Consider the following 14,701-nt stretch of genomic DNA (forward strand, 5'->3'; position numbering starts at 1 on the left):
AAAAAAAAAAAAAAGAAGGCAGGAGGCGGCTGGACACGGTGGCTCACAACTGTAATGCCAGCACTTCGGAAGGCCAAGGCGGGTGGATCACCTGGGATCAGGAGTTCAAGACCAGCCTGGCCAACATGGCGAAACCCTGTCTCTACTAAAAATACAAAAATGAGCCAGGTGTGGCGGTTGGCACCTATAATCCCAGCTACTCAGGAGGCTGAGGCAGGAGAATCACTTGAACCCAGAGGGCAGAAGTTACAGTGAACTGAGATCATGCCACTGCACTCCAACATGGGTGAAAGAGTGAAACTCCGTCTCAAAAACAAAGAAGCCAGGAAGTGTTTGTCGCTGACATTGTTTAATTCTCTCTAGCCATTGTACAGAACAGGAGAAAAAATAAAGCAAGTTAAACTATAATCTGAGAAACAGAAGTTGTAACCATATGTGACTCAGATCACAGTTACATCTCTCTCAACGCGTAAAACGCATTTTAGGAATTCCAACAGCTTTTAAATGCTATTTATTTTCACACAGTAATTTATGGGAAATTAATGTTGCACTCACAATGTTTGCTTAAGGTTTTCTCATCCAAATACACAAGAGATAATCGGCAATGAGTGAACACATATTCAAGAATTCTTGGACTGAAAGAACAAGACACTCACTCAGTGCCTCTGAAATGCCGCATCTTTCCTACATGCCCACTTTCTAAGCTCACAGATCTGTTCTCATCTTGCTGCGACTCTGTAATATTCTTCCAGGCTCATGGCCTATATTATCTGTCCATTCCTTTGTCAGCTGTTCTCATGAAGTCCCGAAAGTATTGTCACCAGCTTCCCAGAAGACATGAGCATTTGACATCTCCCTCAACAAAGTGCCGCTTGAAAGTGCCTGTCCTCTGTGAATCTACGATCCCTCCTTTTGTTTTGTCTTTTTGTTGTTGTTGTTGTTGTCATTGTTGTTTTTGTTTGTTTGTTTTAAGAAAGAATCAAGGGAAATGCTTGAGCCAGAGATGGAGAAACCAGACGAGAGGGAGGCTATTCAGGTTGTAGGCTTTTCAGATAGGCTTCTTTCACTTAAGAATATGCGTTTAAGGGTTTTTCTTTTCTTTTTATGGCTTGAGAGCTTATTTTTCATTGCTGAGTAATATTCCATTGTATGGACATACCACCATTTATCCATTCACCTGTTGAGATGCATCTTGGTTGCTCAGAACAACTAACAACTAATGATTTGTTATGTTCTTTTGTTTTTCTTATAATGACAGACTCCATGGATCAAGAATTTTAGAGTAGGGAGGGGTGGCAGAGGTTATCAGGTCAGATCCCCTCACTTTGCAGCAAAGGAAATGGAGCTCCAGAGAAGATAGCTAGCTGGTCACAGTAGAGTGCTCTTTTCTGTGGTCAATCCAAAAGCATTAGTAAAGTTGAGACTTCAAGATACCTAAACACAAATCCAACTCACAACTTATTTAATTGGAAAATTATTCGTTCCATGTCCTAAACCTTAGACCCAAGCAAGAGGGGTTCTGCCCAGCTGCTCACTTAGAATCCTCCCTTTAGCCTTTCTCAAACTGTAGTCCTTCCTATGAGGCCAAGAGGTCATCTCTGTTCCTAAACTACTCCCCATGACCTCAGAATTTCATACCTAAACAGCCTCAAGCCTGTGTAGACATCTCCCCAGGTTCTGTCCTTGAAAGGGGCAGGAGGGGACTTTCCCCATATGGCCAATTAATAGGTGCAGAATTTTGAGGGATCCTGAATTTGTCACTGGCCTTCTTGGTCATTATGAAGTTATATTTCCTGAGAGACAGAGAGAATGTATAGGAATGTAGAGCATATTTAATTCAATTGTTGGTGAGCTTGATTAATAACACTTAAATCTGGGGACCCATGGTGTGGGGCCTCCCTTTGCATACTCACTCCAAATCTTGCAAAGGTTGGAGCTGTCCTTGTTCTGATTATAATGCAACTTAATGCTTTTCTTCCCTGTGATAAAATAATAACAATATATGTGATAAAGTTAATATGTAAGGAATACTTGCCCTATGCCAGGCACAAGGCTAAATACTTTACATGGATTATTTATTTTTAAATATGAATGATAGCTTCTCTTTCTTCTTCAGATCAGAATTCCCAGCTCTTTCCATTGGCTGTCACAGGAGATGTCCCAAAGTAGAGTTGAATTCTATCTCTGGTTTCCATCTTGTTATACAATGGTCTTCGCTGTTACAACATTTGTTACATGTGCTTAACATATGATACTTTGAAAGGTGTGATGGTAAATTTAGATGTTTTGTCATAAATATTTTTATCTTAGTTTTATTTATTTCGCAGAGATGGCAAATATTCTCTTGTGTAAAATTTAGTACGTTGGTTTACTAGCCTTCGGAAAAAAAAGATACCTTGACAAAATGACTATCATTATTCTTTTACTTCTTTTCCCATCTTATTTTTCTGGAGAGGGAGTCTATACATCTGACCTTATTTGCATGATATTTGCCAAGTTCTCAGTGCATTTACAAAATTAACAGTTATTAGTTTGATAAAAATCATTAGTTAATTTCTTTGATGCTATAAACCCGTCATTCATCCTGTAATATATGCACATTTGGGAGCCGTTTCCTTGTTTACTCAGTATTTGACTAGCTGTGTTGAATAGTCATCACGACTAAACACTTTTCCGTTGTCTTTATTTTCATTCTCTCATTTGAAAAATGGCATCACTGTAAGAAGAAAGCAGTGTAGAAGCCAGGTTGTGTTAAATAACTTTTGAGGCCACTTTTACAATTCACCCTTTACTAATTCTAGAATATTCACAAAATGTTCTATGCCTCCCTCTAAAGAACTATCTTGTGTTTTAAGTAGTGATATATTTTGACAGCTCTAGGACCTTTAACTCCTCCAAATGATATTCATGTATGTAAATGCAGTCCTATGAGAATTATACAACTGATTTTGTTAAATGTATCACTTTGATCTAGTATTTAATCATCTTTTCTTTTTTCTTTTTTTAAGACAGGGTCTCACTCTGTTGCCCAGGCTGGCTTTGGGCTCCTAGGCTCAAGTGATCCTCCTGCCTCAGCTTCATGAGTAGCTGAGATTACAGGCCTGCACCTCTGCGCCCAACTTAAATACCATTTCTTTAAAGCATCAATAACACGAACATAAAAGAGTCATACAGCTTTGATTACCCGCCTATCTACAGAACCTCAACATTGTTTATTGCTTTCAGTTGTCTGGAAATCACGACAGAGCTGTAGGTAATGGTGACTCATTTTCATGGACAGGATTCGTTTTTCAGAGGAGGAAACCGAGACCCTGGGATGGTGGGATTGACCTGATCACACAGCTGATTAGCGACAGTCTCATTTGTCACCAACTAGAATCTCCATTCGACAGATGCTTTGCCAGGAGTTGTTGACAGTCGGCAAGACTGGGACGCATTTGGCAAGTCCCATCCCCCAGTGCCATCACAGCTTCAATTCTCACCCACCAGAAATAATCATTTGCCTCAGTTAATGTATTACCTGCCATAAAGATGTGAGGTCTAGACTAGTAAGTGCCATTTACAACTAACCCAACACAGGCCACATTTTCTCTCTCTCTCTCTCTCTCTCTCTCTCTCTCTCTCTCTCTCTCTCTCGCCTGCTTTGTATCCTCTCTTTCAGCAGGTGGCCAGAACCTAAAGGGCAGCCCAGCAGGAGGGAATCTAACTCTGTTTTCCTCTTTCTTTCAAGAGCCATGGGCCAAAGAACTGTTCATTTGCTTCTTCTGGGAAGTATTTGCTGGTTTTTAGATTGGTTTTGGTTCTGTCTTTCCTGTTTTAAATCATCTCCTAGAAGGACAGCTGCCATCAGTTATCAATTGCCCACTGAGGGCAAATGCAGAGCTTCATTTCCACACACACTATTTTGTTTAATACCCACAGCAACCCTAGGAGGTAGGAGTATTATTACCCCATTTCACAAATAAAATGAACCTCGGGAGAGGTTAAGTCACGTCTCCAGAGTTACAAATAGAGGGGCTTTGAACCCAGGGCTGAGTAAGGATGAAGCCCACATTCTCTGCAGTTACTCTGAGTCTCATTCTTCTTGGTTTGGTTCTATCTCCGCCAGCCCAGGGCGTTTCCAGCAGGCAGACACTTCTTTTTGCTTGCAGTTCTGCAGAGGTTCTGGTCAGCTGTGGGTTGCCTTCAACTCTGAGCACTCCTTCCCCAGCTGTTCATGGAAGTTTGAGCCTATTATATTTGTATTTTCCTTTTACGATGGCATTTTGGATTCAGCTTTTAAAAGGCTTATCCATCCCTCAAAATGTGATCCTCAAAATCCAAACCTCAGGACTGTGTAGTTTGTATGTGCATACATTTGTGCTAAGTTTATCACAGAGCCATCTCTGTGGCCCAGAGTGGGCCCAAGATATCATGGATGACTCGATTCCCAGGCTTTCCAAACAGAGGAGCATCCTCTAGAGAGACAGCAGGTCCTCCAGGCCGGATCACCCAAGCTGGACTTCCAGGCATGGACCATCCCTGCTCCCCTTCAAGAAGCCCACGTTTGACCAGGCATTCATCCAAGCCAGAGGGTCAAACTGATGCAAAATACCATCGCAAAGGACAAAAAACAGTCAATGCGATTTTCCCATGCTGTGGCTTAATATGAAGATTAGAACCACCAGAACAGATATTGGACAGATTTATTGTGGAGCCTGCAGTTCTCTTGGGAGGATTAAATATGGGGCATCCAACATGCTATACATCTCCATTGCTGTTTAATTAATAATCACTAGCAACACAGTCTTCTTCTCACTCTCAAGGTAGTAAACCACTGACTGTGCCCTGTGATCTCTTAGGCTTTAACGGCCTATTCAACCTCCCAGTGTTCACCACTAGTGTGGCGTCTGATTTAGAGCTGAGAACACGTGGGAAGGTGTGTGGAATGCATGGGAGTGGGGCTGAACTGTTGCCTCCAGTCCCCTCCCACCACTTTCTCCACGTCTAAATTGACAGTGTTAAATTCTGAAATGTCAGCCTTTCTAGGAATTTGTAAGCATCCGAACACTTAGAAGAAACCGTTCACTCAAGCACTGTCACAAATGGTTTTGCTCTACACTTTCATACGCTTTGCTCTCCCAAGTACTTGAAAGAAGATTCTACCTTTGTGGCTTGTATAGGGCCATTATAATTTTGAGTAAAAGGTGAGGTTAGAACAGAAGCTCTTTCTATGGTGCTGATGAGAGCAAGAGGTAGCGTGAGAAAGCAGGTGTGTGCAGGCAAGACCAGTGATGACTCTCAAATTGGGTTTGAAATCTCAGTGTTAAGTCATGATTTATGTCGGCTGAGAATTTGGGCCTATCCAGAAGAGAAAAGGGTGGGCTCCAGTTACGTACATGTGGAATTAGTAAATCAGATCAGAAACTAACTTTGAAAAAAAAACGGACACTTACCTTGACCTGGATTATTGAGATAATTGCCACAATACTTGGTTTCCCCATTCTGTGGCAACCAGGCAAGAAGTCTGACTGTCAGACCAGAACAACGTTTCTACCATTACCTCCTATGCCCCACGGCATCGGTTGGGTTCACATCAAAATGTAAAGGTTAATTCTGTTAAGAAACCACCCAGGTAAGAATTTCCGGTGCAAATTCATGCCCAGACGCATCAAAAGTCCCTACACTTTATGGATTACTGATTCTGTGATGTATTACAACCCTTTAAAAATCAGGTTGCTCTAAAGTGTTATAAATACATTTATTTTTAAAAAAATCGTTGTCTCACATCATTGAGGAGCTGAGGCTGGTTGCAGTCCTGGCTGCCTCTGATATGCCCACCACAGCCTGAAGACCACCCAGCCCTTCTTCTGACTGTGGCCGCTCGAGGGCTCCGGCTCTGCTGACATACGTCATGTCCTCTGCCAGAAGAACTCCGTCATAAACTGTAGCTTGCCTCTGCCATGAGTTAAGTCAGGACTGGAGAAAAATGAGGTTAAACTTGATTGCAAGCTCCAGGGAAGAATGACTGGCATGCCCTGCCCACTCCCCACCATGCCGTGCCCATAGAATATGCTCAGTAGCTAATTACTGAGTGTTGAATGAATGAATGTTTTCAAGCTCCACCCTTGGAGTCAGAGACCAAAACACATTCTCCTTATCACCCTGCACCCTGTCCTTTCGGTAAGTACATGATCGGCACATGCTAAGTGCCCTGAGTGCCTGGCGCCATCCCATTGTCTGGCCAGCAGGTCAACTGGACTCTCCCTTGTGCCCCAGCTCATCTGCCGGGTTGTAACATGCAAGCATCTAGATGTCACACGGCATCCCACCTAGAGTCCCCAGGCTTCCTGGGGCTCAAAAATACAGATTGGCTAAATGATTTTGACAGTCTTATGATAAGTGATTTCATGACAGAATTGGTTCCCCTGAAATGATCTAATCCATTTAAAAGTAGTCTTGCTTGTTGTATTTTCTCTAAGGACCTAAAAATTGCAACTGTGACTGGGTATGGTGGCTCATGCCTGTAATTCCAGCACTTTGGGAGGCTGAGGTGGGCGGATCACCTGAGGTCAAGAGTTGGAGACCAGTCTGGCCTCCAACCTGAAACCCTGTCTCTGCCAAAAATGCAAAAACTAGCTGGGCATGGTGGCGCATGCCTGTAGTCCCAGCTACTAGGGAGGCTGACGGGGGAAAATTGCTTGAAGCCGGGAGGCGGAGGTTGTGGTGAACTGAGATCACACCACTGCACTCCAGCCTGGGAGACAGAGTGAGACCCTGTCTTGTACAAAATAAAAAAAAAATAAAATGAAATAAAAGTTGGGATTGTCTTGTTTTTCCACAGGAAAACCTCTTTTTTGTGATGGAGTACCTCAACGGAGGGGACTTAATGTACCACATCCAAAGCTGCCACAAGTTCGACCTTTCCAGAGCGACGTAAGAGCCTTTACAGGGTTTGGGGGTTTTCCATTGTTCTTGTCAGTTCCCACATGATTGTTTTTTCCTTTTTTCCCATTTGGCGTGCCTGAATCCCAGGGCCAGGGAAACCCTCGGGAATACATCAAGCAAGGCAACAGTTTTCCCAGGTTGTGAAACTGAAATTTGTGTCAGTTTGGTTTCATTTCTCTGTGATTTGAAACTAACTACTTAGTTTCTTAAGGAACCTCCGGATTCATCAGGCTTCTAACCAATCTGAGCACAGAAGCAAATATGTGCCCTTTGGAAAGGAAGCGGTGAAATGGACCGCAGACCTCAAGGGTGGTCCCCAGGGATGTAGCTTGTAGCCTCTCATGGAAAGCCTGATGTGGAGGCATAAATCTTTAAGAAGCAGGAAGAAGCACTTACTCTGAGAACAAAGCGTCACCTTCCTCGTGCCAGGCAACCTGAGACACATGGGGATGGGGCAGGCTGTGTGTACCTGGTGGAACTGCACCTGTGTCCACAGCACTCACTGCCCCTCATGCCCATGCTGTTGCCCTTGGGTCCTACTTCCTGCTCCCGGGGACATGCAAGTAAAAGAAAGCTCTGCCACTGGACTCGTTGGAAGATGATGAGTACATGCTAGCTTCCTTTGCTCAGCGCTCAGTAATCCCTCCCTCCCATCTGCACGAACACTGAGTGGTTTAGGTTGAAGTGGGTTGAGAAATGGATTTGGTCCGCCAGCTCCTGTAAACACCCTGGCTGGAATGGCTGTTTATCTAGTGGGTAGCACTCTGCTAAGACCATTGCCTCTGGGAAACGTCAGCAATGCACCCAGAGGTAATTTTACTGGATTTCCGCAGCAGAGAAATCATCGGGCACTTTTCATGCTAGAAAGGATTCATTTAGTCCACTGTTGTCTCCAGCCAGCCTGGACCCACGTTATCCATCCTGTCCTAAATGCCTTCCAGGAAGGAGAAATTTGCATTCTTCCACAAGATCCAGCAAACTTCCCTTCCAGGAAGCTGTCTCTTATATCCGACCTTAATCCCACCAGTGATGGGGTAAACTCATTTCCTTTAAGCTTGTCACCATTGAAGATAAAGAGTAACTTATCATCTTGCCTCTGCTAATATCCTCTTTTCCACCTCATGGGCTGTAGGTGTAGCCCAGGCTAAAGGTTCTCAGTACGAAAATAAACCAACCAGTTCTATTCAGAATGGTGCACACAGGTCTATGGGTGCCAACCAGAGTTTCTAACAGGGAGAAATTATTTGCCAATTATCTATAGTATTTCTTTTGTGTGTGTGTGTGTGTGTGTGTGTGTGTGTGTTTGTTTGTTTGAGTCAGAGTCTTGCTCTGTCACCCAGGCTGGAGTGCAGTGGTATGATCTCAGTTCACTGCAACCTCTACCTCCCAGGTTCAAGTGATTATCAAGCCTCAGTTTCCTGAGTAGATGGGACTACAGGCACCCAACACCATGCCCTGCTAATTTTTGTATTTTTACTAGAGACAGCGTTTCACCATGTTGCCCAGGCTGGTCTTGAACTCCTGACCTCAAGTGATCCACCTGCTTGGGCCTCCCAAAGTGCTAGGATTACAGGTGTGAGCCACCGTGCCTGGTCTATACTATTACTTTTAATGTCTGTGTATGTTTTATTAGCAATAGCAAAAACAAAAAAAAAATGACAATATGAGCATTGTTGTTTAAAAGATAACAAGTACAGGCAGGACTCACTTAAGATGCCAGCTCTGTTTTATGCTGTTAGGACTGAGGCTGGAGGTGTCTGAGCCTCCACTTTCTTGTGTGGAGAATGAATGGACAACATCTTCCTTGTTAGGATTAAACAGAGTTATGTGTGTATTGCCGTTTAGCCACACACAGCATGTCATAGACAGGTCAGTCTGGGTTTGGGGATTTTATTGTGTTCCGTGACTACATTCACGTTGAACCTTGGTTCTCTTTCCCCCAGGTTTTATGCTGCTGAAATCATTCTTGGTCTGCAGTTCCTTCATTCCAAAGGAATCGTCTACAGGTAAATTTTGCTTTGTGGAAACAAATGCTAAGATATCGGCTCAGTTAATTTAATCATTGCACCGAGTGCTGTGAGAGAGCCCGTGTGATTTCGTGGGAGGAAGCTCCACACATAGGCCTCCTGCCCACAGTGATTACACAGACGATGACTTACAACCAAGAATGACTTACTCACAACCAAGGAAGGCATTCCAGTCTCAAAAGCAGGAGAGCGCTGAGCTCATTCTGTCCTTTATGCTGGTTCTCACTTGAATTTCTACTGTCACCTTCCTTCTCCCGTTTTCACTCCTCTGTTTTCTCTTTGTTATCTTATCTTATGGTTTCTTTCTCTTTTGTCCCCTTCACACCTCTTATTTTTGCTTGTCTAAGCTTTCAGCCATCTAGAAATGCTTATGGAATTTTCTCCTTCTCTGCTGTATGACATCATTTCACGTTCTTCTGTCCAAGCTCTTAGATCGACGCTATTGTACCTCAGTCTCCTCACTTCTTTTCTCAAAATGTAGTTAGCATTTATTTAACATACAAACCTTTACAAGCTTACTGTCAGATTTCCAACTCACTGCAGATTCAGAGGAAAAATAGAAAGAAAAAAAAAGAAAGGAGCTGGTGAGGAGGATAGCTGAGCTGCTGGAGACCAGATAATTAGTATTGAAGCTTTGGTGCTTACAGAGTGCAGAATTCACTTACAGGGAAGGACCTCTCCATTTTCTGAGGGTGCAGTCAAGTGAGGGTTGCCCTATTTGGAGTCACAGAACTAAAGGCTTACGGGGGGCTTTGGAAAGTAAGTATTCTTAAGCAGCCTCTTTGAGTATAAAGCTTGCAGAGACATGCCCAGGCTGTGGACTCTGAAGTTCTCCCCTGGGTCCTGATGTCCCATAGGGTGTAAGCTTGACATGCCTCAGAACACCCTGGGCCTCTGGGTTCTCTGCCCTCTCCAGCTGGCTCCAGGGATCCTCGCTGGTCTTCCTTGGCACTCCTTCCTCACCCCCATGGAGTGCTGGCTTCACATGGCAGCCTTTCAGAACCTTTCCCATATTGACCTACATCCCTCAGAGCTGGCCAGGCGCAGCGGTTCACACCTGTAATCCCAGCATTTTGAGAGTCTGAGGCAGAAGGATAGCTTAAGGTCAGGAGTTTATGACCAGCCTTGGCAACACAGTGAGACCTTGTCTCTACAAAAAATTTAAAAAATTAGCCAGGCATTGTGATGGCACACATGTGGTCAAGCGTCTGAGGTGGAGGGATTGCATGAGCTCAAGAGGTTGAGGCTGCTGTGAACTGACATCATGCCACTGCATTCCAGCCTGGATGACAGGGAAAGAGCTTGTCTCGGGAAAAAATAAAATAAAATAAAAAAACTGAATCAAGGGAAGCACCTGAATTATCTTTGAAAAATCAATTTGACAAGTACAGAATGAGAAGAAACTGGGATAACGGCATTTCTTCATATAGGAAAAAAAAAAAAACACCTGAAGGTTTTAGTTTACAATAAACTCAATATTGGGTATTATTGTGATGAAACTATGAAAAAATATGGTGCAGGATCTTAGTCCACTGTGGCAAAAGGCAAGAGGATGGTAATAGAGCTCTGGGCACCACTGTAACCTGCACCAATCAGATTGTCTCTCTGGAGGATTCTGGCTTCATTCTGAGCACCACGTTTCAAGAAGAAAACTGACAAATTCAAGATATTTGGAAGGTAGAGGCCAGAATGTTTGCCCTTCATCCAGTTTCCCCCAGTGGCCACATCTCATGCAGCTGTGATACAAGGTCAAAAGGGTCTGAAAACCACGTCATGAGGAGTGAAGTCTGATCTTGGTGAGAAAAGAGAAAACTTGATATCATTTTTTTCAAATATTTGGGGTGTCACACATAATAACAATAGAAAGCTCCCTTGCACCAATAGGTGACATCACAGGGAAGCGAAGTTCGGTTAATTGTTTTAAAAAAAATGTTATCAGTTACATTTCCCTAAGAATGGAATGGGCTCTTTCAAGAGGATACTGGTTCCCCAAGGACACAGAAATGTGTTGGTATGACATTCTGGCATTGGATGGATTCTGGTTCTCAAGGGATTCCGTATTAGGAACAACCTTCATCAATTGGACTTGGAATTAGGTGCAGTATAAATCATTCACAAAGAAACAAACAAATACGTAGAAAATAGCATACAGTAAGTATGTTTTTTAGGTCTTTCCTCCTTCATCATTACCCTCAGGAAAGTCCTGGGATGAAGGGTCCCCAGTGGGTATGGGTACTCTGTTCTTCTTATACTGAACTGCACCCCTTGGTAAATCAGAGAAAGAATCCACAGCAGCCAGCAGGCCCTTGCAGAATCTGCTTTGTCTACACCCCACTTGGTGTGCAAATGAATAGATACATAAGCGCCTCTCATGAGCCCCTCTCAGGATGCAATGAGACAAACTCCCTCGCCTCCTATGGAATTTTATGTTAACCAAATTATATTTATTAATGTGAGATTTGCTTCGCTTTTGTTTTTCAGGGACCTGAAGCTAGATAACATCCTGTTAGACAAAGATGGACATATCAAGATTGCAGATTTTGGAATGTGCAAGGAGAACATGTTAGGAGATGCCAAGACGAATACCTTCTGCGGGACACCCGACTATATCGCCCCGGAGGTAGGAATGCAGTGACATGCTCAGCATGTCCTGGCCACATGCCATTGCTTCTTTCATTCCTGAAAATCAGAAGGTTTTAAGTATCTTGGTTCAAGATTGGTACCTGTTTTCCTAAGTATCTCATAAATGCCACCATGCATGTGGGTTTCTATTATTATTTTGTGGGGAGTGCTACTTTTACAAATCACATCTCTCCAAAGCTTGCAGAGTTTGGCATTTCCTTTCCCCCAGCCTTAAAACATATTCACTCTGCTCAGACCTACCAGAAGGAGAGCTAGTAAAGACCCAGGTGGAAGCAAGCATCCACCCAAGTCAAGTGGTGAAACTGTGGGGTCAGAAGACCTGGAATGAGTTTCTAAGCCACCACTGATGTAAGCACAGAGTGATTGCCAAAGTCTCACTGACCTCCATTTCCTCTTCTGTGAAATGAGTATAATGCTGATGTCATGGTGTTATTGCAAGCATTAAATGAGAAAGAGTGTGAAAGTTAAAACTCACCCCACCCCCATTAAAAAAATAAGAAGAAGAAGAAGACATTGCTGTCACATCCTGAACACACAGAGAAATGACATTTGCACAGAAGGCATTTGTCAATCCAACTAAACCCAGCTCTACCCTTTTCACAGAATCCTCCCCAGCTGCCCACCCAGGGAGATTACTGACGCCCCTCCCACTTGGTCTTTCCCATGGCACAGCACTTGTCCTGGTTGCTTTTTCATCTTCAAATCTCCCTGCGTGACTGGATGTTTGCTCTGCAGTCATGGACAGTTTCATATTCACTTTTTAAAAATTTTCATTTCGAAATAATTGTAGATTCACAGGAATTTGCAAAACATAGTCCAGAAACATCTCCTGACTGTGCCCTTCATCCAGTTTCCCCCACTGGTCACATCTCACGTAGCTGTGGTACAATGTCAAAGCCAGGAAACTGATGTCCATCCAAAGTGTACATGGTTCTATGCCATCTTCTCTCATGGGCAGATTTGTATGATCTTGTTCACTTTTACATGTAAGGATGTAGTGCAGGTCTCGGCACATTAAGGTGCTAATAGATACCTTCTAGAAGAGTAAATGGATGAACTAACTAATAAACGTGTGATTGGGGATGGTTGTTTGATAAAGATTCTGGCAGACCTCTGATTTCCTGGGTTAAATGATTCAGCAGCTAGTTCCTGTCATTGCCAAAGGAGTTGTGGCCATGTGAGTCCTAGAATTATGTAGCTTTGCCCTGTGGTTGGGTGATATGTAATTTGAATTAAGCCTTGGCCTCTGTTCCATGAGGAATGATGGCTTTTAGCTTACATGGCATTGTTGAACTCACAGAGTGAGGCTGATTGATTAAATAACTTTCTGATCATAGAAATCTGTGTTTCATTCAGGTTGGCACAGATACAGGTATTGATGCTATAAACCATTTTCATTTTGAAGTGAAACCAAAGCTCATCAAAGCATGAGTGAAGGGGACCTGAGAGGAGAGACTCAACTCAATTACTGAATTCCCCTTCATAATAATTCTGAAATATGCCCGCATGCACTTTGCTTGGACCACCCTCACTGCCATCCCCAGCAACAGTCTCCTTTGTCACCTGAGCCACTTCAATTTCTTTCCTCTTCACCTTACAACACCTTGGTGTGGCTGCCTTACTCTGATGCATTCCTGTCAACAGATGTTGGGCGCCGGGTCTTTTCCATGGCAAACCTTCCTTCCCAATTTCCATCTGCTCCTTGCAGAATTCGGCTTCCACAGCTTGCTTCTCTCTGCAGCTTCACTCCCTTCTTGTCTTTCACATATGCTTGTCTCCACGTGATTCAGTACTTGGTCCTCTTCTCTTCTTACTCTACATCCTCCATGAGCAACTTCATTGATGACTGTGGTCTTTGCTCTAGAGTCAGTATGGCCCACTTGCACTTCTCCTGCCACAGACACTACGTCCACTTTCCTGCTTGAGACCTCAAAGTAAATGCATGAGTCCTTCAAAGACAGTAGGTCCACAACGCTCTCTGTTGAACTTGCTCCCTACTTCCCTTCCTCCTTCTTTTTCTTTCTTGGTGAATTATGTGTCATCCATCCAGTCTTCTAGAGAGAAAAGTAGGAAATATGCAAATTTCCCCCCTCTTTCTTACCCCTCAAATCCACCTAAACACCAAGACCTTCTAAAATTGGACCCTCTCATGTCCGTTCATTCTCCTAAACTTGTGACTGCATTCGAACTCTCCCTTAATTCCTTCTCCAAGTTCAAAGAAATCCCCTTGATCCAGCTCCCCGCAAATCTCCAGGTCCTCCCCGCCCTTACTGCTATTACCCCAGTGCAGAACATGAGCATCTCTTGCCTGGCTCTTGGTGACACCCTTCCATCTGCTTTCCTCCCTTATCATCCATCACCAGGGCATGCTCTTTACATGTGTTCATGCCTTTTGATCAGTTAGAAAAGCATCCCCAAGATCTGTCTGTTTATATATGAATCATATACATTGTCACCAACTAAGTCTGTGTGTTATCAATGCCTAAAAAGGAATATGATCAGATTACACTAACAATAATATGTAGTATAAAATAACTAAATTGTATTATATTCATTGATACTACAAAAATATCTATGCCTCATTAAAATAATGAGATTAAATAACTTTTTAAAAATCTTGGTTTCAGCCAGGCGCAGTGGCTCACACCTGTAATCCCAGAACTTTGGGAGGCCAAGGCGAGTGGATCATGAGGTCAGGAATTTGAGACCAGCCTGGCCAACATGGTGAAACTCCGTCTCTACTAAAAATACAAAAACAAAAAAAAATTGCTGGGCATGATGGCAGGCACCTGTAATCCCAGCTACTCAGGAGGGTGAGGCAGGAGAATCATTTGAACCCGGGAGGTGGAGGTTGCAGTGAGCCGAGACAGAGCAATTGCACTGCAGCCTGGGTGACAGAGCAAGACTCTGTCTCAAAAAAAAAAAAAAAGAAAAAAATCTTGGTTGCACACCTTAGGACTCTAGGATGGAAAGCTCTGATTTGTTGATTTTCTTTTTTTTTATTATTATTATTATACTTTAAGTTCTAGGGTATATGTGCATAACGTGCAGGTTTGTTACATATGTATACTTGTGCCATGTTGGTGTGCTGCACCCATCAACTC

General features: G+C 43.3%; 1 protein-coding gene across 2 annotated transcripts in view; it reads left to right on the top strand.

The window, feature by feature from the left end:
• PRKCQ (protein kinase C, theta) overlaps window positions 1-14,701 on the top strand; it is a 101,428-nt gene that overhangs the window by 45,675 nt on the left and 41,052 nt on the right. For both annotated transcript variants that reach the window (XM_011957054.1, XM_011957055.1), the window contains 3 exons: window positions 6,824-6,915; window positions 8,871-8,933; window positions 11,436-11,574. In XM_011957054.1, coding sequence (XP_011812444.1) covers window positions 6,824-6,915; window positions 8,871-8,933; window positions 11,436-11,574 — 294 coding nt within the window. The remainder of the gene's footprint in view (window positions 1-6,823; window positions 6,916-8,870; window positions 8,934-11,435; window positions 11,575-14,701) is intronic.

The sequence above is a fragment of the Colobus angolensis genome, unplaced genomic scaffold, assembly GCF_000951035.1.
Source record: "Colobus angolensis palliatus isolate OR3802 unplaced genomic scaffold, Cang.pa_1.0 Scaffold432, whole genome shotgun sequence".
Taxonomy (NCBI): domain Eukaryota; kingdom Metazoa; phylum Chordata; class Mammalia; order Primates; family Cercopithecidae; genus Colobus; species Colobus angolensis.